Here is a 21769-nt window from a genome sequence, read left to right as displayed (position 1 = left end):
TATTGTGTTAGGAGTAGAGATATTTTCCTCCACTTACGACCCCTGTCCCCTGAAGAGTTAGGGGGTCCTTCTTTTTGTGAAGTGGAGGTATCCTTTATAGTTTGAAATATTCCCCAAAAAACGAAACGCGTAGGGACCTTGAATATATCCACCATACTAGTTCCCCTTTACTCTGGTAGCAATTATCACTAATAGGGCCAATTCCCTTGTCCCTATAGGGCCATTTAGGGTTCATTTATTAGGGCCAGGTTCCGGATGGGGCCACCTCTTGCGGGGAAAGGACCCCGTGTTAGGAGGTTACCTAGGGATTCACAGGCCAAGTAGGGCATCAACAGGGACAGTTTTTCCCTGTAGCCCATTGGCACCAGGTACAACTGAACAGAGGACGTTTTTTCAGACTCGAGAAGCTCCTCCACCTCCTGTGTATTGGACTACAAGGTCCTGACTGGCACCACCGGTAAGATCTACCCTTTTTTCTGCCTTTTGGCATTACCTTAGGTCTATGGCACCTTGCCAAAGACTCTATTTAGTGTTTATTTGTTGGTCAGTTCCGCTTCCCTGTACGGTTTGTTAGTAGACTTGACCGTTGGCGACTCACCCACGTGGGTCCCATATCGTTGCTTGTTGTCTGTTTAGTTTGTCTGGTAGGGGCTTTTCTTTCCCATTAGGGATCTTAATAGTCCGAATAAACTTTAGGTTTTAATACGTCACTGCCCCTTATTTTTTCTCATGTGACCACAGCTTAGAATGGGAGAAAGGAGCAATAAAATTACAGCTCATAAATAATTATAAAGGATGTTGAAAAACTGTAAAACCCCTTTTAAACCTAGTAGCACATAAATGCAGACATGGACGTTAACCTTCGACTTTACACAACCCTAGATAAAAAGTAGTCCTAGAATAAAGAACTGGTTTTAACTCCTAGGATGCCAGCGCTGTACATGTATTGCATTGGTATCAGGGTCACAAATCCCAGGATGAAATATATTGACTCAAATTTACCACTGTCATGAAGTACAATGTGTTACGAGAAAACTGCCCCAGCTATTGTGTAACTGATGTTGCATCCCACACAATACTTCTATCTGGTCTTCTTGTGATCCTGGATGTGTGGCCTTAGCCTTAAACACAGTGGGATTTATCACATCTGGTGCAACTGAAAACTGGCTAAGTTGTCCATACCAAACATTCAGATCAATCCATTCATTCTTGAAAAGAATTCTGAAAAAATCAAAAGTGGAATCCGATGGGTTTATATGGGCAAGTCAGTTCTCCATTGCACCAGCTTTAATAAATCTAACCCAATATATTTAAATGATTTATGCAATTTATTATCACTATTTCACAATAGCCTATGAATAGATTTGATACAATTTGGTGCCAGAACATTGGTTCTAATGGAAATGATTTGATCTTATGGGCAAATACATTATATTGTTTCTGCTAGAAAAATTAAGGCAATCTGATTGCAGCTCAGTAGTCCGGTAATTATTTGAAAGCTTACAGTGGCATGCGGGGGCACCCTTAGTCAAAATTACTGTTACTGTGAACAGTTAAGCAAGTTGAAGATAAAATGATCTCCAAGCATCACAGCTTATAAATGATTTTTGTAGCAGTAGAAATTAATGAGATTTTTAAATTAGATTTGGCAGCTTTGCTGAAGTTTGCCAAGAAATTTGATTTGTTACAAATTAATTTGTCAACAATCACTATAAATCAGGTATACATATACCCAGGTTACCCTGTCTTAAGTTATGGCCACACGGAGCGACCGTGATACAGGCAAGTTGCAGCCATGCTGCAGAGAAGAACTGCGCAGCCAATTAGCCCGCAGCTGCCTTTCATTTAATAATGAAGACCACGCTGTATAGTGTGGCAGTGGAGCTGCCAGAGCGCCCTTAAAATAGGATTTTATTTCTTCTGTGTGCAGCAGCTAGGCTGGTAATTAAGATAATTAGCAGTCAGCTGAGGAGCTCAGGTAAATGAGGGCTCCCAGTCTGGGGAAGAAACAGGCCTGGGTAGAGTAAGTACTGTGTTGTGTTTTGGGGATCTGGGTGGTAGAACCAGATCCCGATAGAGAGGGAGAACTACTGTGTAGTCAGTGGTTAGACAGCCGAGGATTTGTGTTAATGATTAGTGTTGATCGCGAATATTCTAATCACTCATTTTTATTGCGAAAATTGGCACTTTGAGAATTTGCGAAGATGTAGAATATAGTGCTATACGTATATCTTCGTAATCACGAATATTCTATACCGGGCGAACGGAGCGGCGCCCAGACATACTAGTAAGTGCAGGGGGACCCCTGGGCGCCGCTCTGCCCACCGATATAGATAGTTTTTACTTTTTAAACTAGTGAAAGGTCTTCTTTAAGCACATAAAAGGCCTGGAGTTGATTTCAGGTGTGGTGTTTGCATTTTAAAGATTTTGCTGAGAAGTAAACATGCGGTCAAAGGAGCTCTCCATGCAGGTGAAACAAGCCATCCTTCATCTGCAAAAACAGAAAAAACCCAACCAATAAATTGCTACACTATTAGGAGTGGCAAAATCTACAGTTTGATACATCCTGAGAAAGAAAGCAAGCACTAGAGAAGGCTAGATTGGACTTTGCTAAAACATCTTAAAAAAACAGCACACTTCTGGAAGAACATTCTTTGGATATATGAAACCAAGATCAACCTCTACCAGAATGATAGAAAGAATAAAGTATGGAAAAGGCATGTATAGCTCACGATCCAAAGCATACCACATCATCTGTAAAACACGGCGGAGGCATTGTGATGGCTTGGGCATGCATGGCTGCCAGTGGCACTAGGTCCCTAGTGTTTATTGATGTGACACATTACAGAAGCAGCCAGATGAATTCTGTGGTTTTCAGAAACATACTGTGTGCTCAAATCCAGCCAAATGCAGCCAAACTGATTGGTCTGCGTTTCATAATACAGATGGACAATAACCCAAAACATAAAGCCAAAGCAACCCAGGAGTTTATTAAAGCAAAGAAGTGAAATATTCTTGAATGGCCAAGTCAGTCACCTGATCTGAACCCAATAGAGCATGCATTTCACTTGTTAAAGACTAAAAACTTCAGACAGACAGGCCCACAAACAAACAGCAACTGAAAACCACTGCAGTCTGGCAGAACATTAAAAAGGAGGAAACACAGCGTCTTGTGATGTCCATGAGTTCAAGACTTCAGGCAGTCATTGCCAACAAAGGGTTTTCTACCAAGTATTAGAAATTAACATTTTATTTACAATTATTTAATTTGTCTAATTACTTTTGAGTCCCTGAAATTAAGGGATTAAGTTTAAAAAATGCTATAGTTCCTCACATTAATTTTGATCAACCCACTGAATTAAAGATTAAAGTCTGAACTTCAACTGCATCTGAATTGTTTTCTTCAAAATCAATTGTGTTAATGTACAGAACAAAAATTAGAAAAATGTTGTCTCTGTGCCATTATATATGGACCTAACTAACTCTTCTCTATGAATGAATTACTAGCAGTTTGTAATGAAGATCCAAATTGGCATTACCAGAATAGATTTATTACATAAGGGAAAGCAGGTAGTTACTAAAGACGTCAGAAAATTTTTAGGTCCTCTTTAAACAGTCAGCATTGAGAATGAGATTCAAACCGTTAGACAGCATGACCACATATAAACATGTAACAGTTATTTGTAGTGGCCACAATATTAAAATATTGTTAACAAGGTAACAATGGACTAGTAAATCATAACATTGCAAACTACTATACCGATTCTGCCTATTAACAATATAAATCCATTTGAAACTGGATTATGATATTATCCCCCCAATCTGGACACATACCTGTTATATGTATATGGTATTCCTCTTTGAATATCCTTTGGCAGTATGGCACTCTAAACTGCATGTGAGAAGTAGGTAAACCAGGGAGATTGACATCCACATCACCCATGAAGTGAGGAAATTCCCAATCCTGAAATAATAAGTTCAGTTTAAGTAAACTCATTCGCTAACTAAAACATACACAGCAATAATTTTGATAAATTATGATACAAAGCATAGATTTTTCAACAAGGAGTTTTGACCATTTGGTTTGGTCTCTAGCATGGGGACAGTATTTATGCACCCAAAAGAAGAAATGCAGAACTTGTGCATATAATCTTTGACCTGCATCCTAAACATTGTTATCATTAATCATATGTGACACTATTAATAAATTCCAATACTTTATTTGTAAATCACCCCCTGATTTTTGTCCATAATAATGAATTACTTCAAATGGAGTTCAACTCTGATAAACGTTTAGGTTGCATTACTGTGTGAAAACCTGGAGTCACAATTGTTATATCTTAATAATAAGTAGAAGGGCACAGAGAAAGTGTAAAACATTAGCATGAATTACACTCAGGTTTGGACCACATGTCGACATCCATCACCTGCAGCCCCACTGTCACAGCAGTGTGAAGACCTTCTTGTTGTTTCCATTTATATGTTGCTTGTTCATGGTGATGGGAACATCCAAAACAGAGATATATGAGTGGCTAAAAGTGGTCTCATCTTCTTGGCTAGGAAAGGAGACATACAGCTCCCCATTCTTTGTAACTATGAGGACCTGAAAAGCTAGACCACCTAAGTAAAAATGGGCTTTTGTAGGACAACCCCATATAAAGGAGTAGTCGTGTTAAAAGCAGCCACTGGTAGTCATGCAAGGATACAGGTTCCTTAGTCTCACACTGCACAGGCACATGCAGATGCTTCTTCAACCATAGTCTGCTAGAAGCTCCTGACCCAAAGGAGAAAGACCTGCCTCCTCTCACTGTGCAGAGCACACCAACTAAATGGTGTTCCCATATTGACACTTGGTTTACAAACATCACACAGCAAATGTGCATTAACAGTAACAATGGACATTAACCCATTAAGTGTCAAATTAACCATTTGCAGTAACCCTCTATGGTACTGCATCCACGTAAAATAAATTAGAAAATATTGCAGTTTTCACAAGTGCTGACATCTAGTAGCCAAACAAAACTACTCTATTATACAGTCTACAGTGAAACTAATTATCAACCAACTATCACTAGTAGAGGATTAATGATAGAATGACTGGATTATTGCACCTCCTCGGATATGACAAAAAAAAGTGTAGAAGGCAGACAAAAATAGTAAAAACTGACTCCAGTAAATGAAAACAAAAAGTATAATCATAATACAAAACAAAAACGAATATTAAATAAGGAAGATAAAGCAAAAGTTTAGCAATATTACAGTGGTTAAAAATGTTGGTGACCCTTAAATAGAAACAATATAATAATTTAGCAGGGCCTAAACTGCTTCTCCACTGTGTTCTTTGAAAGCTGATATTAGCCAAAATGCACAATATCTTTTTGTACCATCTGGGATAGCAGCGAAATGAATCCCCCCCCCCCCCCCCCACTACGCGAACCTAATCACGAATCTGTTATAAAATAACATATCTGGAATGATAGCTGTAGTCCTTGTTTTAGCACACTGCATCTAATGTTCTCCTATTCTTTTCTACTCTTTTCTTTACCAGATGATAATAAAAACCCTATGCTGACTGTTCTTTTGAATTGTTTTCTTTGCCTTCTTCCTTTCTGGCAACTCCTGTACATGATCTCTAAACTACAATTGCCATAGGTACAGATGCAGTCTACAACTTCAGGAAGAATGCTAAAGAAATCTGGATATCGCATCTATATAATTCCATAAGGGCTGCTATGTGCACGGAACGTGTAAACTGCTGCATGATTTTAATTCTAAAGAAATAGTCTTTTACTATTATTGGATCCTGAGTGCTGGTTCATATTTATTATAAAGCAAGCAGACTCATGAATTTTTGTCCATAGACTAATCTGGCAGAAGCAGAGACAGGTATATTTTTCATATGTGTGATCTGATCAGCAGTGATATGTTATCCTTAGACTTTGCCCATTATACAGTGCTGTAAATCTGTTCTCTTTCTGTATCCATATACTGAATGTGCCATCTATTCATCAGCTATTAGTATATTAGCCTGTGTCTATCATCTGTATAAACCATTTATTCCATCAATCTGTAAAGGACATGGCCTGTACCTAATTATTTGTGACAGCATTTGTCTTTATCTGTTCCTCTGTATGAAACCATTCGTCTTTCTTGCCACATTTCCTAAGGCAGGATTTTCATGAAATTCTATCCCTATTGCCTAGTATTTCAGCCTTGCAGAAAGCAACTGTACTGTTCAGTAAAATTAACGGCGTCCACATAAATGCAAAATTATTGAATATTTTGGATTAGCTATAACTATGCTACCCTATCTTTGTTATGTCATATGATTGCTTTATACATTCTGTTATGCATTTAGCAAGTGTATATTGCAGAAGTGACTTTTTTACTGCCTGGGACACCATTCTACCTCTGAACTAAGCAATATATACGGTGATATATAGTATGTGCTCAACAGAAACAAGAAATACAAGGCAGAAGATTTAAAAAAAAACTTTGCACTGTAAATTCAATCTACTGAATGCGATAAGCAATCTTTTAGTGTGGTTATGAATAGCTGTACAGACTAAGTTTGAAAACTAATTGCTTCTTTACAAAAACAATAATTGAGCAATGTTTATTATACATAAGATATCACCAAGAGTGCACAAAGACACCTCTGTTATATACAATAGTGCGCTGTACGAACATTCATAACCACCATAAAAATAAATATGATAAATTATAAAGTTGTATTCCTCATCATTGTTATTGCTGGCTTGTTCTGAAAGCATATATTATGGCTTGTAAAAAGGATATCTCTGAGATACTTTAATGTTATTATAATAGTTGTGTGAGAGAACCCATGAGCTTCCAGGTAAAGTTACCGAAAGTCAAAAAGAATATGGAAAAAAGTATTGAAAATATCAGCAACCTCTCTTTTTGAAAAAAACAATAACTTTAGCCCATTGATCCAAATATCAGACAAACAATTTAAAAATGTAAATTACATTCTAATAGATAACATACTTTGCTAAACAAATACTGCCATTCCTCCTACTGGAAGCTCAGTTGTCCTTGTTCGGGGGAGGTGGAGGACAAGATAATTGCCAAACAGTGGGCGAAGACACCAATATCTTGGCACACAGTTCATAGTTGTTGAGATTTCCAAAATTCACATTAACTATTATGTTCAATCCACAAGTAATTTATTGTGCATAAAAAATAATAAAGCTGAGCATTTGGACATTATCCTGTCATCATCTGGCTCTATACACATGAGGTTCAAAGGGGTTTTCCAGGATTTTAATAGTAATGACCTATTATACCTTTTATATGTATATAGAATGTGACTGCCTGTGCCCAGATGCTGGTATCTTCTCCCAATATTTGGCAACACTTTATTAAAGGTCACGGAGCTCTTATAAAACATTTGATAGGTCATAGAGACATATCAAAGGTTTTGATTGGTGGATTCTGAGTGCTAGAATCCCAACTGATAGCTAAAATGAGGATAGAGAAGCACTCACATATTGCACTCTCTCTCTTCGCTGCAGGAAGTGAGACTGACTCAATAAAAAATTTATTGAGCCGTATCGATTCCATCCCTTGCAATAATGTACAGAGCGAGCACAGTATGCAAGCAGTTCTCTATACTCGTTAAAGCAACTTTGCAATTGTTTCCAATTAAAAATTTTGAATTCTTCGTTTAGGTTACTATTGAAATGCATTGTCTGCATAGAAACCAGCAACAAACATCTTCTGTGTAGTGTGATCATACAATCTTGCAGTCTCATACTTGTTTCTATTTGTTCTCTATGTTGTTGTGCTCACTTACATTTCTTCGCTGGTTACCCTTTATGTAGGAGACACATTTTAGGAAATAAGACTGCAGAGTTGGTTTGTTGCTTGTTAATATGGTGATGCTTTTGTAAGAAGTCCCAAAGTCTCTTCAGTAGGGGTGGTGAAAACCGGTGTAGCATTTATATACAAAAGTGTAAGGTTTAAAGATGCTTCAAATTTAACAAGCAACATGCGCCATTTCATAAATTTGGCGCAAACTACTCCAACCCAGACTCAAGACAGACTTCAAATATTCCCCTCATGACAACTTCACACAGTTTTGTGGGAAAATCTCAAGAGGTTAACAGTTTCTTGGACATTCATATTACCCCGATAACCAAGGTCAATTAGATTAGGGAACCTCTCTTCAGCTGTTAAATAGATTTCACAGCAGGTTAGGACTGCAAACCATAATTTTATCCTTCATTGTGGAGTGTGGTATATGCAAATGCCATACCAGGAGCCATCTGGGCAGCCCTGTAAGCCTTGGAGAATCATGGAGTCCTCTTCAGGCTCATTGACATACCCCTTGTCTTTGATGTCGGGGCTAGTGCCTCTAAAATCCCAGCAAGGGAGATGTCAATCAGCCTGGAGATACTGTGCCTACCGAGAGGACTCTGTGACTCTGCAAGGCTGTAGCACCACCCAGTTGACTCCTGATATGGCATTTGCCTACACCGAACACAATATTAAAACTGATCAATGCTGAAGTAACAAGGACGTGGATGAACTTGAAATGATGGTAAAAGCTGATCACAGGTTCCTTTTAACTTACTTTCATATTCTGTTGCTTGATCCAAACAACAATCAAACCTCTTGACCTCGTTGCTATGTTTTTTTACATTACCTGTGGAGTTTTCTACCACATGACTGATTAGATGTTTTTAGTGATGAGCTTCTCTAAAAGTTTAGACAATGCCATCATTGCTTTTATTTGAAAAATGTTAATGAAGGGTTTTATGGATTCCTTAAGATGCATTTGATGGATCCAATATAATTATTTGTACCCTCAATTTTTTTGTTTTGTTATACATAATATAATATTACAGCATGCTGTCATATTCTGACTTTTAAAATACAATGAAATCCTGACAGGAAAAAAATAATACAAGTGTGAACAAAGAGTATATTCTGAGCATCTCTCTCCTGAAATATGCCATATCTAAACTGCCCACGTTTCTTTCAGAATAGCAATAAGTTACAATAACGGTTATGTAATGACCGGCAACACACACAGGGAGGAAAACAGGGAAAGCCCTGCACAAGGGAGAGGGAAAGGTGGTGACCCCTAACTCACCTTGCAGCTGGTACCTGCCTGCCCTGTCGTCCCTAGACGGGTTCCTCACCCGTGCGGCGATCACGTGCCTAAACCCTGGCTTTCCCTGAAATGAGCCCTAGATAATGAACGGGCCGGTGGGATCGCTAGTCCTCACCACTGCACTAAGAGGGAAACACCAGGGAGAGGACAGACAAACACAGACAAACACAAACACCCAGGTGGACGGCAACAATTGTCCACAAAGGTCCAACAGGGATCCGGAGGGTAGCGTTCTAAGGCAACACTCAGAGAACGCAGCAACACAGCTCCAGTGGGTCAGAATAGATGTCCAGGCAGGAAGCTCTATATCTGGCAACAAGAGAAGTGTGAGAGGGGAATATAAGGAGGATTGGGAGTGCTGGACAAGGAACAGCTGAGAGAAGGAGCTACGGATCCCTGAGTGAGCCAAAAGGGTTTGTAAAGCAAACCCAGAAAGCTACAATAAGGAAACTTCCCTATCTGACATAGAGCGTGCAGCCAACCGCTGCGACCTCCTGACCCCGGGTACAACGGAGTCAGGCGTGGCTCTTGACACCCTCGTGACAGTACCCCCCTCTCTACGAGGGGCCTCCGGACACTCAGGACCAGGTCTCTCAGGATGAGAGGCATGAAAAATCCGGACTAGCCTGTCGGCGTTTACCTCAGACGCAGGAACCCACATTCTTTCCTCGGGACCGTAACCTCTCCAGTGCACCAGATATTGGAGAGAGCGGCGGACCCGACGAGAATTAACAATTTTGGATATCTGAAATTCCAAACTACCATCCACGACAACAGGAGGGGGTGGCAGCGGTGACGGTTCTAGAGGTGGAACATATTTTTTGAGTAACGACTTATGAAAGACATTATGGATTTTAAAAGTCTGAGGTAACTCCAGGCGAAAAGCCACGGGGTTGATGATGGCTACAATCTTGTAAGGACCAATAAACCTAGGACCCAGTTTCCAAGAGGGAACCTTCAACTTGATATTCCTTGTAGACAGCCACACATAGTCATTCACTCCTAGGTCCGGACCTGGCGACCGTCTCTTATCAGCCATGCATTTGTATTTACCTCCCATATTTTTCAAGTTAGCTTGCACCTTCTGCCATACTGATGAAAGAGATGACGAAAACCGTTCCTCTTCGGGAAACCCAGAAGACCCCCCCTCTTTGAAAGTACAGAATTGGGGATGAAAACCATATGCACCAAGAAAAGGTGACTTGCCAGTGTATTCCTGACGGCGATTATTTATGGCAAACTCAGCTAACGGTAAATATGACGACCACAACTCTTGGTTTTCAGACACAAAACATCTTAGATATGTCTCCAGGTTTTGGTTGGTACGCTCAGTCTGTCCATTCGACTGAGGATGGAAAGCTGAGGAAAAGGACAAGTGAACCCCTAAACGGGAACAAAAAGCTTTCCAAAATTTAGAAATAAACTGGGTTCCCCGGTCCGAAACAACATCGGAGGGGACCCCGTGAAGCTTCACGATCTCACTGACGAATACCTGAGCAAGAGTTTTAGCATTAGGTAGTGCGGGTAACGCAATAAAGTGTGCCATTTTGCTAAACCTGTCCACTACTACCAAAATCACTGTTTTACCCGCAGACAAAGATAAGTCAGTGATAAAATCCATAGACAGATGTGTCCATGGTCTATTGGGAATGACGAGTGGTAATAGAGACCCTGCAGGACGTGTATGTGAAACTTTTGCGCGCGCACAGGTAGAACAAGAAGACACAAAATCCAATACATCCTGACGCAACCTTGGCCACCAAAAACGACGAGACAATAGTTCTAAGGTTGCTTTACTACCCGGGTGCCCAGCAAGTGCCGAATTATGATGTTCCTTTAATAATTCGAGACGTAGGTTCAACGGTACAAACAACTTCTCTGAAGGGCAAGAGACCGGGGCGTCCCCCTGGGCCTCTAACACCTTCCCCTCCAAGGCAGAGTGTACCGCAGAGACAACTACTCCTCTTTGTAGAATGGGTACCGGATCACTCACATTACCCCCTCCAGGGAAACAACGAGATAGTGCATCAGCCTTGGTATTCTTTACCCCAGGACGATAGGTAATCACAAAGTTAAACCTGGTAAAAAATAGCGACCACCTAGCCTGTCTAGGGGTGAGACGCTTAGCTGATTCGAGGTACAGCAGATTTTTGTGGTCCGTAAACACAGTGACGGGGTGGACTGCCCCCTCTAAAAAGTGACGCCACTCCTGAAACGTAAGTTTAATAGCTAACAGTTCCCTATTGCCAATATCGTAGTTCTGTTCCGCTGCAGATAGTTTTTTAGAAAAGAAAGCACAAGGACGCCATTTGCCAGGAGACGGACCCTGAGACAGCACAGCCCCCACTCCCACCTCTGATGCATCGACTTCAACAATAAAAGGCTGAGAGACATCAGGTTGGACTAGTACAGGTGCTGAGGTAAACCTCTCTTTTAGAGAGGAAAAAGCAACTTTAGCGGCGTCAGACCATTTAGAAAAATCAGTCCCCTTCCTAGTCATGTCAGTAAGGGGTTTTACGATCACCGAATAATTTTTAATGAATTTCCTATAGAAATTCGCAAAGCCCAAGAACCGTTGTAGTGCTTTGAGGTTCTCAGGAAGATCCCAATCCAAAATTGCCTGGACCTTCCTAGGATCCATACGGAAACCTGACGCAGATAAATAATAACCTAGGAATTGTATCTCCTGAACGGCAAAAACACATTTTTCAATTTTAGCATATAATTCATTCGTCCGTAGGACCTGTAGTACTTGTCTGACATGCTCCTCATGTGTTTTCAGATCAGACGAATAAATTAAGATATCATCTAGGTATATTACCACAAACCTGCCGATTAGATGACTAAAAATGTCATTAACGAAATGTTGAAAGACGGCAGGAGCATTGGTCAGGCCGAAAGGCATAACTAGATTTTCATAATGCCCCTCAGGGGTGTTAAAAGCTGTCTTCCACTCATCCCCCTCCTTGATACGAATCAGATTGTAGGCCCCCCTAAGATCGAGTTTGGAGAACCACCTAGCACCCGCAATCTGGTTAAACAGGTCAGGAATGAGAGGAAGAGGGTATGGGTCTCGGATGGTTATCCGATTTAATTCACGAAAATCTAGGCAAGGACGCAGGCCCCCATCTTTCTTTTTAACAAAGAAAAACCCTGCAGCCACGGGTGAAGAAGAGGGTCTGATGTGTCCCTTAGCCAAACTCTCGGAGATATAATCCTTCATGGCTTGTCTCTCTGGACCTGAAAGATTATATAACCTGGTCTTGGGTAATTTTGCGCCGGGAATGAGGTTAACCGGGCAATCATAAGGACGATGAGGTGGTAACTTCTGACAACCCTTTTCAGAAAAAACGTCCTCAAAGTCCGAAACAAATGTAGGTAGGGTAGTTATGGAGGCGACTAAGCAATTGCTATTTAAGCAATTTTCTCTGCATGGCTCACTCCACTCCAATATCTCCCTGGCCTGCCAATCCACCACTGGATTGTGCGCTACCAACCAGGGTAGGCACCACCGGAGTGGGAAGCCCCTCCAGAACATAACATGAAAGCATCTCGTTATGGTGGTCCCCTACCCGAAGGTGTAAATTATGAACGATGTGGGTGAGGTTTCTCTGAGACAGAGGAGCAGAATCTATAGCAAATATGGGAATAGGTCTCTGTAACGTACAGAGAGACAAACCCATAGTGCGGGCAAAATGGGCATCTATCAAATTTACCCCTGCTCCACTGTCTAGAAAGAAAGAAACTCTGTCTTATCACCAAAAACAATAACCGCTGGCAACAAAAATTGCGATGTACGTATGGAGGAAACGTATACCCCCCGGCTGACATCCTCCACACAGCCTGGGGTTAGTAGTTTTCCGACGGTTTTTTTGTTTCTGAGGAAAGAAGGACAGACGTTAATGAAATGACCCCTCTCCCCACAAAAAAAACAACCCCCACGCCTACGGCGAACCTCAGGAGGACGGACCTGACGAGTAGTTCCTCTTAGCTGCATAGGCTCGTCTATGTCCGTACAGACTAACTGCTGCTTGGGAGGGGTTATCAATGGCTCCGGTTTTTTCAACCTGTCCCTAAGGCGTCTATCTATACGGATAGAAAGGGACATAACTGCATCAAGGGAAAAGGGGGTCTCATACAATGCAAGCGCATCCTTAACCCTTTCGGATAACCCAGAGCAGAACTGACTCCTGAGAGCCGGGTCGTTCCATTGGGTATCCATAGCCCACCTACGGAAGTCAGAGCAATACTCCTCTACCGGCCGCTCTCCTTGTAGGAGTCTCCGTAATTTTGATTCAGCCAGTGCGACTCGGTCAGGGTCGTCATATATGAGACCCAAGGCCCCGAAAAACTCATCCACTGACCGAAGAGACTGGGAATCAGTAGGTAAAGAGAACGCCCAGGACTGCGGGTCCCCTTGCAGCAGGGAAATAACAACACCCACCCGCTGTTCTTCATTACCAGAGGAGTAAGGACGCAGTTTAAAGTATAGTTTACAGGCCTCACGGAACGTCAAAAACTTGTCCCTTCCCCCAGAAAATCTGTCAGGGAGAGGGACCTTGGGTTCCGCAACAACCTGGTTACCAGTAGCAACCGCTGGGCTTGCGGTCTGTTGTAATTGCTGCTGTTGCTGGAGGACCGACGCCTTCAATCCTGCCACCTCCAAAGACAGGCCATGAAATTGTTCGGACAGAGCAGCAATTGGATCCATACTGGATTCTAAGTAGGTAAAAAAAAAATGTTTTTTTATTTTTTTTTATTTTTTTTTTACCTACACAAAAATAAGGGCCAGATATAATGTAATGACCGGCAACACACACAGGGAGGAAAACAGGGAAAGCCCTGCACAAGGGAGAGGGAAAGGTGGTGACCCCTAACTCACCTTGCAGCTGGTACCTGCCTGCCCTGTCGTCCCTAGACGGGTTCCTCACCCGTGCGGCGATCACGTGCCTAAACCCTGGCTTTCCCTGAAATGAGCCCTAGATAATGAACTGGCCGGTGGGATCGCTAGTCCTCACCACTGCACTAAGAGGGAAACACCAGGGAGAGGACAGACAAACACAGACAAACACAAACACCCAGGTGGACGGCAACAATTGTCCACAAAGGTCCAACAGGGATCCGGAGGGTAGCGTTCTAAGGCAACACTCAGAGAACGCAGAAACACAGCTCCAGTGGGTCAGAATAGATGTCCAGGCAGGAAGCTCTATATCTGGCAACCAGAGAAGTGTGAGAGGGGAATATAAGGAGGATTGGGAGTGCTGGACAAGGAACAGCTGAGAGAAGGAGCTACGGATCCCTGAGTGAGCCAAAAGGGTTTGTAAAGCAAACCCAGAAAGCTACAATAAGGAAACTTCCCTATCTGACATAGAGCGTGCAGCCAACCGCTGCGACCTCCTGACCCCGGGTACAACGGAGTCAGGCGTGGCTCTTGACACCCTCGTGACAGGTTAAAGCATAAATTCTGTATTGCTTCCTTTTTCACAAAACCATAAAAAGGTTTGGATTAGGCTACTTTCACACCAGCGGCAGCCTTCTCCGGCAGGCTGTTCTAGCAGGTGAACAACCTGCTGGATCTTTGCTACCGCTAGTGCACACGTGCTGCCGAAGGACCGCTCTGGCCCCATTGACTATAATGGGGGCAGGCCAGAGTTCCGGCTGCAGCACGGCAAACATGCCGAGAGGTGGCCGGAATAAAAATATGACATTATAGTCAATGGGGCCGGAGCGGACCTCCAGCGGCATGCGTGCACTAGCGGCAGCACGGATCCGGCAGGCTGTTCACCCGCCGGAACAGCCTGCTGGAGAATGCTGCCGCTAGTGTGAAAGTAGCCTTATTCAGTTCTTTCATATTTAGCCACAAGCCCAAAGGGGAATGGAAACGCATATATATGGTTCACTTTTCACAACACCAAAGGAAAATATATCTAATGGTAACCTAGTTTACAATTTATTCCCAGAGATAGGATGATGATTTGACCTTTGCTCACGGCGGGTTTATATCTCTAAGCGAACTCACTGACATGACATATCTACAAGCAGCATGCAATTTCATTTGCAAGAATAAACGGAAAAAAATATCCTCAATTTGTGACATGAAAAAGAACAGATAAATCTGACACTGCGACAATCTACACAGTAGATGGGGTCATAGGTTCCACAAAATAAGATAAGAGAACATGTTTGTGATAAATCTACATTCAGATTGTTTGAATTTTAAGGAATATTATTTTATACCATCTTTTATGGACAATACTTATAGAAAAATATTAACTTCAAAAATTCACTGCAGCAATTTACTCCATTTAGCATATACCATGAGAGCGCAACGAGGAGTAACAGCATTTTCTTGTCCTTGTGTGTTCTCTTTACACTTGGGGTGGTCCATTTCCTCGCTATTTTATTTATAATTGTATGAGCATATCTGTTTAAGTATCCTTAAGACTCATTAGGGAAAACTGTTTCCCCTAACCAGCATTTAATAAATATGCCGCCAAAAATGAAGGAACAGTGTTGCATGACAGTGTAAAACAGTTCATCCCCTCTGGAGCTATCAGACAGCTGAGAAGACATGCAAATGTAATACTCAGTCTTCCAAATCTTTTTTGCCGTTCAGCCTGGAATGTTCCCAAGTGATGCTCTTCTCTTTTACAGTATTTAACCCTGTGTGCTCTCTATCTATGCCTCCAAGCCATCACAAGTCTTACTCCAAACTCCAGAACTATGAGGCACAACTCTATACAAAATAATTTAACATTGCCTCAGGTTACTGAAAGATTTCTGCTTAAAACTCCATTCAGGCTTGATTTCATAAACCTTAAATAGAGTCTAACAAATTCCATAGCCTCAACGCTACAGTACATGATTCCTTTCTTTTTAAAATCAATTTACCCATTTAACTGGCTAGAGAACAATTATCACACACCAATATTCAAGAGCACCTGAAGTTCTCATAAAAACTTAATTTGAAAGCATTTAAAAAAAAAAAATCCCTTTATTTTGGCAAAAGGATAAATATAGTCCTGATCAAAAGTTTAAGACCACTTGAAAAATGGCAAAAAAATCATATTTAGCATGGCTGGATCTTAACAAGGTTCCAAGTAGAGCTTCAACATGCAACAAGAAGAAAAGGGAGTGAGACAAAACATTTCTTGAGCATTCGATTTAATGAAAACAACGTATAAACTGAAACAGGCTGTTTTTCAGCTGATCAAAAGTTTAGGACCACACCTCCAAAAAAAAACTAACCCCCCCCCCCCCCCCAAAACAGAAATCCAATTTCCAATCATGAACTCAGTAATGAGTAGCTCTTTATCACTTCAAAAATTAGTTTCGGCATGCTTGATGCAAGCGTTTCCATGAGGTGAGTGGGAACATTTCTCCAAGTGGTGAAGACGGCCGCATGAAGGCCATCTACTGTCTGGAAATGTTGTCCATTTTTGTAAACTTCCCTTGCCATCCATCCCCAAAGGTTCTCAATTGGATTTAGATCAGGGGAACACGCATGATGGGCCAAAAGAGTGATGTTATTCTCCTGGAAGAAGTCCCTTGTCCTGCGGGCATTGTGTACTGTAGCATTGTCCTGTAGAAAAACCCAGTTGTTACCACACAGACGAGGGCCCTCAGCCATGAGGAATGCTCTCTGCAACATCTGGACAAGGCCAGCGGCCGTTTGACGCCCCTGACTTCCTGAAGCTCCATTGTTCCACTGAATGAAAAAGCACCCCAGACTAGTGATGATCGAGCACCCAGGCGCTCAGGTGCTCTGCCCGAGCACCCGAGCCCTATAGAAGTCAATGGGAGGACCCGAGCATTAAACCAGGCACCCCCTGCTCTGAAGAGGGGAGGGTGCCTGGTTCATAGGAAAAGGTCAGAAATTGATGGAAACACCACCGAAATGGGTCGGGGACAGCATGGTAAGGATGCCTGGATGCCTCTTGGACTACAATGTTGCTGCTGGTAACGATGTTGCCCGAGTTGTACGCCACTTTTATAGACTGACCATAAAACTCACAAAACCGAAAAGCGATTTTAGATGAAAAATTGTTAGGAAACATTCTTTCCTGCTAATTTTCGCGATTTTCAGAACTGGGGCCATGACTAAGAGGGACGGCCGGTGGTTTCGATTGTGTTGACTGGACTCTTGGACGATCAAACTGAACTCATTGGAAGAGGAACGGCCGGTGGCATCCGTATTGTACCTGTAGAGGTGAAATTCTTGTACCGGCGCAAGCCGAACCACAGCCGAAACCTTTGTTGAAACGAACATTTTCATTAATCAACAACTTAAGTCGGAGGATCTACGACGATCCCTGGCAGCGTTATTCCCATTTCCCGCCGACATTTTCTGGGAAACTAAAGTCTTTGGGTTCCGGGGGGAGTATGGTTGCATAGCTGAAACTTAAAATAATTGATGGAAGGGCACCACCAGGAGTGGAACCTGCGGCTTAATTTGACTACGCACGGGAAGCCTCACCCGGCCCATACACAGAAAGGATCAACAGATTGATACCTATTTCGCGATTCTGTGGGTGGTGGTGCATGGCCGTTTTGAGCGTGTGGATCGAGACGATTTGTGTGGTTCATTCCGATAACCAAAGACACTCCTCCGTGCTAATTAGTTACGTGACCCCCGGTGATTACGATTGGGTTGACCAGACTATCATCTGATGATAATGAACTTGAAAGAGGAACAGACGTTGAGCTGACCGTGTAAAAAATTGTAGGTGAGGGCCTGCTGCCGCTTTGTTAACTCTAGATAACTTCTAAGCTGATTGCACGTCCCCGTGATGTTGACGATCTATTCGGATGTCTGCGCTATCAACTTTCGATGTTCTTTTTTGCGCCTACCATGGTGACCATGGGTAATGGGGAATCAGGGTTCGCTTCCGGAGAGGGAGCCTGAGGGATGGCCACAGCTACCACTTCTCAGAAAGGCAGGCGGGGGGGGGGGGGGGGGCACAAATTTCCCAGTACCGACTCAGGGAGGTAGTGACGATAAATAACAATACAGGACTCTGTCATTGGAACGAGTACAAAAAAATTACAGGGAATGTCATAGGTATTTAGGATGAAGAAACGTTATACAGGAGAGGTAAAGTATGATTGATGGCCTGCTGGTGACCCACTAAAACATTAGGGGTGAGGGTCTTCAGCTGAGCTGACCATCTAAAACATTATGGGTAAGGGCCTGCTGGTGAGCTGACCATCTAAAAAATTATAGGTGAGGGCCTGCTGGTGAGCTGACCATCTAAAACAATATGGGTGAGGGCCTGCTGGTGAGCTGACCATCTAAAATATTATGGGTGAGGGCCTGCTGGTGAGCTGACTATCTAAAACATTATGGGTGAGGGCCTGCTGGTGAGCTGACCATCTGAAAAATTATTTGAGAAGGCATATACGTGATGGACGAGGAGGAGGAGGATGAGAAAAGGAAGATTCGACCATATACCCTTTTTTGTGGCGGAAGGGGTGCATGGGAGTATTCATTACATTCTAAACAACACATTTAAAGTGCCTTCATGTTCAGTCGTTGCCTTCCTCTGGTAAAACATGTCAAAAAGCTATTTTGTCATTAAAATATCTGGTGTACCGATTAAAAACATAATGGAGGGGGGCTAAGAACTAACCAGCATGGATCCAATATAGCGTCCCTATTGGTTAACAGCACATGTTGGCGCATTGCTTCCGCATTAAATAAAGAAAAATGTGATGCAATAATCTGACCGCATCGAAGGAGGAACACACACAGGCTGCTAGTGTCCATAGACAGGGCGTTCACATGATAAAAGATCACGTGTTCACACCAGAAACTGAATGCAAGCTGAGCCACAAACGCATGCGGTCTATGCGGTCACATGATAGCAAACCAGGGAAATGATCAGAATAACTCCCAAAAGGGTGACATGGCTTCAAGAATATTATATATACCACAGTTTATATTGAAAAATGAAAAGCTTTGATTCTATAAAAACCTCATGTGTACAGTATCATTTCATAGTTGTCAAGAAGCAACATCAAATACAAATGAATATATAGATTTATACATGTGGCAATAACGCTCCATTCCCAAAACAGGATTACCACACGGATGAGTATAATGCCAGTCACACCCAACCATGTGGAGAGGTCAACATGGAAGTCAGGCATCCTGTTCAGGACAATAGACAACACTATGTTCGAACCTAAATCCTGATTTAAAAAAAAACAATAAAATAAAATAAGGCTCCTTTCACACCTGCGTTCAGGTGTCCGCTTGTGAGTTCTGTTTGAAGGGGCTCACAAGCGGCCCTGAACGCAGCCGTCTGGCCCTAATGCATTCTCAGTGGAGGCGGATCCACTGAGAATGCATCCGCCTGCCAGCGCTCAGCCTCCGCTACGCTCAGTGAGCGGACACCTGAACGCTGCAAGCAGCGTTCGGGTGTCCGCCTGGCCGTGCGGAGGCGAGCGGATCTGTTCCCACTTACAATGTAAGTCAATGGGGACGGATCCGCTTGAAGATGACACCATATGGCTCAATCTTCAAGCGGATCCTTCCCCCATTGACTTTCAATGTAAAGTCTGAACGGATCCGCTCAGGCTACTTTCACACAAAATTTTCTAAGTTATAATGCAGACGGATCCGTTCTGAACGGAGCCACCGTCTGCATTAATATGAGCGGATCCGTTCAGAACGGATCAGATCGAACGCAGGTGGGAAAGTAGCCTTATAAAATTTAATTAGGGTCCTCAATCAGTCCTGTACAATGTTAACTGCACAAGATCTTTTGAAAAGGCAAGCCCACATGCGGTCCTCACCTAGTTTTAGTGAGAACCACACCAGGGCCGTCCAAAACCCAAGTAAAGCAAAATTATAACAAATAAAATAAAATAGATTAAAAAAACATTTTTTGGTAAATGAAGCGTAACACCACATGATGGTATTTTATTCAAAAGAATATATATATATATATATTATCATATATTGTCATATTACATATATATATATATATATATATATATATATATAGAAAAGAAAACAATGGCGGCACTGGAAAAAACACAAGGAGGGTGCTATGTCCAGGGATGTAGCAGCTTACCCCGTCAATAGAAGATGAAAAAGGACAGCACTCCAGGTATATATATATATTTCATCATATATTGTCAATATTTACACATATATATATATATATATATATATATAGAAAAGAAAACAATGGCGGCACTGGAAAAAACACAAGGAGGGTGCTATGTCCAGGGATGTAGCAGCTTACCCCGTCAATAGAAGATGAAAAAGGACAGCACTCCAGGTAAAAGTTAGTGGTGTTTAATCACCCATGTGAATGGCAACGTTTCAGCTCATACAAGAGCCTTTCTCAAGCAATGAACACAATACAAAAAGGGGTATATATAGGCCAACCCCTATGATGTCACAATGTAATCAATTAACAACAAAGTACAATAAAGTGCAAATAGTGCATCAGTAATACATAGAAGATACAAATAAAGCAGTGTAAAATACAATGACAAATCAATAATGTGTCAGATACATTATATTATAAATGCATAATCGCAATAAAGTGCATGAATATAAACTGATTAGTCAATACATATCAGGTGTATAAGGTGTAGGATGAGTGGGAGGGACAAGACGATGCTGCCAAAGGGAGGAGGAGCGATAACATACCCAGTGTCGCCATCCACGCCACACATGTCAAACACCGCCGTTCCGGCGTTCAGGTAGATGCAGTGCGCAGGCGCCAAGTCGCGTGAGGAACAGGATGTAACTTCCTCAAATGACGTAGCCCAGGCATGCGCATAGATGTAAAGAGCTATGTCGGCCATCTTGGAAATGGTAAAGAACCTCACATGAAAAGAGCGCAAACAATAGACCGCATTATAAACGCGATATTGATATAATGACCTCACACATAGCGGTAAGAATATGCGCAAAAATAAAAATAAAGGGACACTTAAATCAAAGAGGAAAAAGATATATAGTTATTAATCAATGTGTGTGCGCATAGCCTGTTAATGAACAGAGTAGCGCAAAACGGAAATAATGCCTGTTTGCCTGATAGTGTGTCCATAGGGAACAAGAAAGAGAATGCATACAAAAGATGCAACTCATTACACTAAGGCACCATTTGAAGCGTAATGCCACGCAACAAAATGCTGCGGGCATGCCGCAAAAAGGCCCATAGTTCCCAATAGACACACATTGACTGTAATCAACTTATCCAGTAAGATGCTCACCCTATCTCAAGTGAGTGTTCTTAATAGAGGACTTTCTTTTTGTCCTATGTCTTCTCCTAACTGGTTTGATCTGGATACAGATTTATCTGCATTCTTTCGCAGAATCAAGTTAAAAGTGTGGTTCAACACTAGGGCGCGGATCGCGGCGCCTCAGGCTAGTGAATTCTCCCTGAGACGCCTCGATCTGTCCATCAAGAGCCATTTTACTCCCATTGTCAATGAGGCCTCTGTTGATGCATTTATTACTGCTGTTACATCTGATATAAATGCTTATAAATTGAGATCTAGGGATCATGTTTTCAAACATCCTAATATTTTTAAGGTGGAGGTTGAGGCACTTGACCAACTCAGACAGGACCCTTCGTTAACAATCAAACCTGCGGACAAGGGGGGCGC

At 42.2% G+C, this 21769-nt stretch overlaps 1 protein-coding gene across 6 annotated transcripts in view; it reads right to left on the bottom strand.

The window, feature by feature from the left end:
• Window positions 1-21769, bottom strand: part of TMEM117 (transmembrane protein 117) — a 394958-nt gene that overhangs the window by 6147 nt on the left and 367042 nt on the right. For 4 of the 6 annotated variants that reach the window (XM_044280372.1, XM_044280370.1, XM_044280371.1 and 1 more), the window contains exon 7: window positions 3835-3964. In XM_044280372.1, the coding sequence (XP_044136307.1) occupies window positions 3835-3964 (130 nt within the window). Of the gene's footprint in view, window positions 1-468; window positions 742-2335; window positions 2492-3834; window positions 3965-21769 lie in introns of those variants that run through there. The other 2 variants (XM_044280374.1, XM_044280373.1) reach the window with 2 other exon arrangements.

Source organism: Bufo gargarizans, chromosome 2, assembly GCF_014858855.1.
Source record: "Bufo gargarizans isolate SCDJY-AF-19 chromosome 2, ASM1485885v1, whole genome shotgun sequence".
In the NCBI taxonomy this organism is placed as follows: domain Eukaryota; kingdom Metazoa; phylum Chordata; class Amphibia; order Anura; family Bufonidae; genus Bufo; species Bufo gargarizans.
This window is presented reverse-complemented; position numbering and strand designations above follow the sequence as displayed.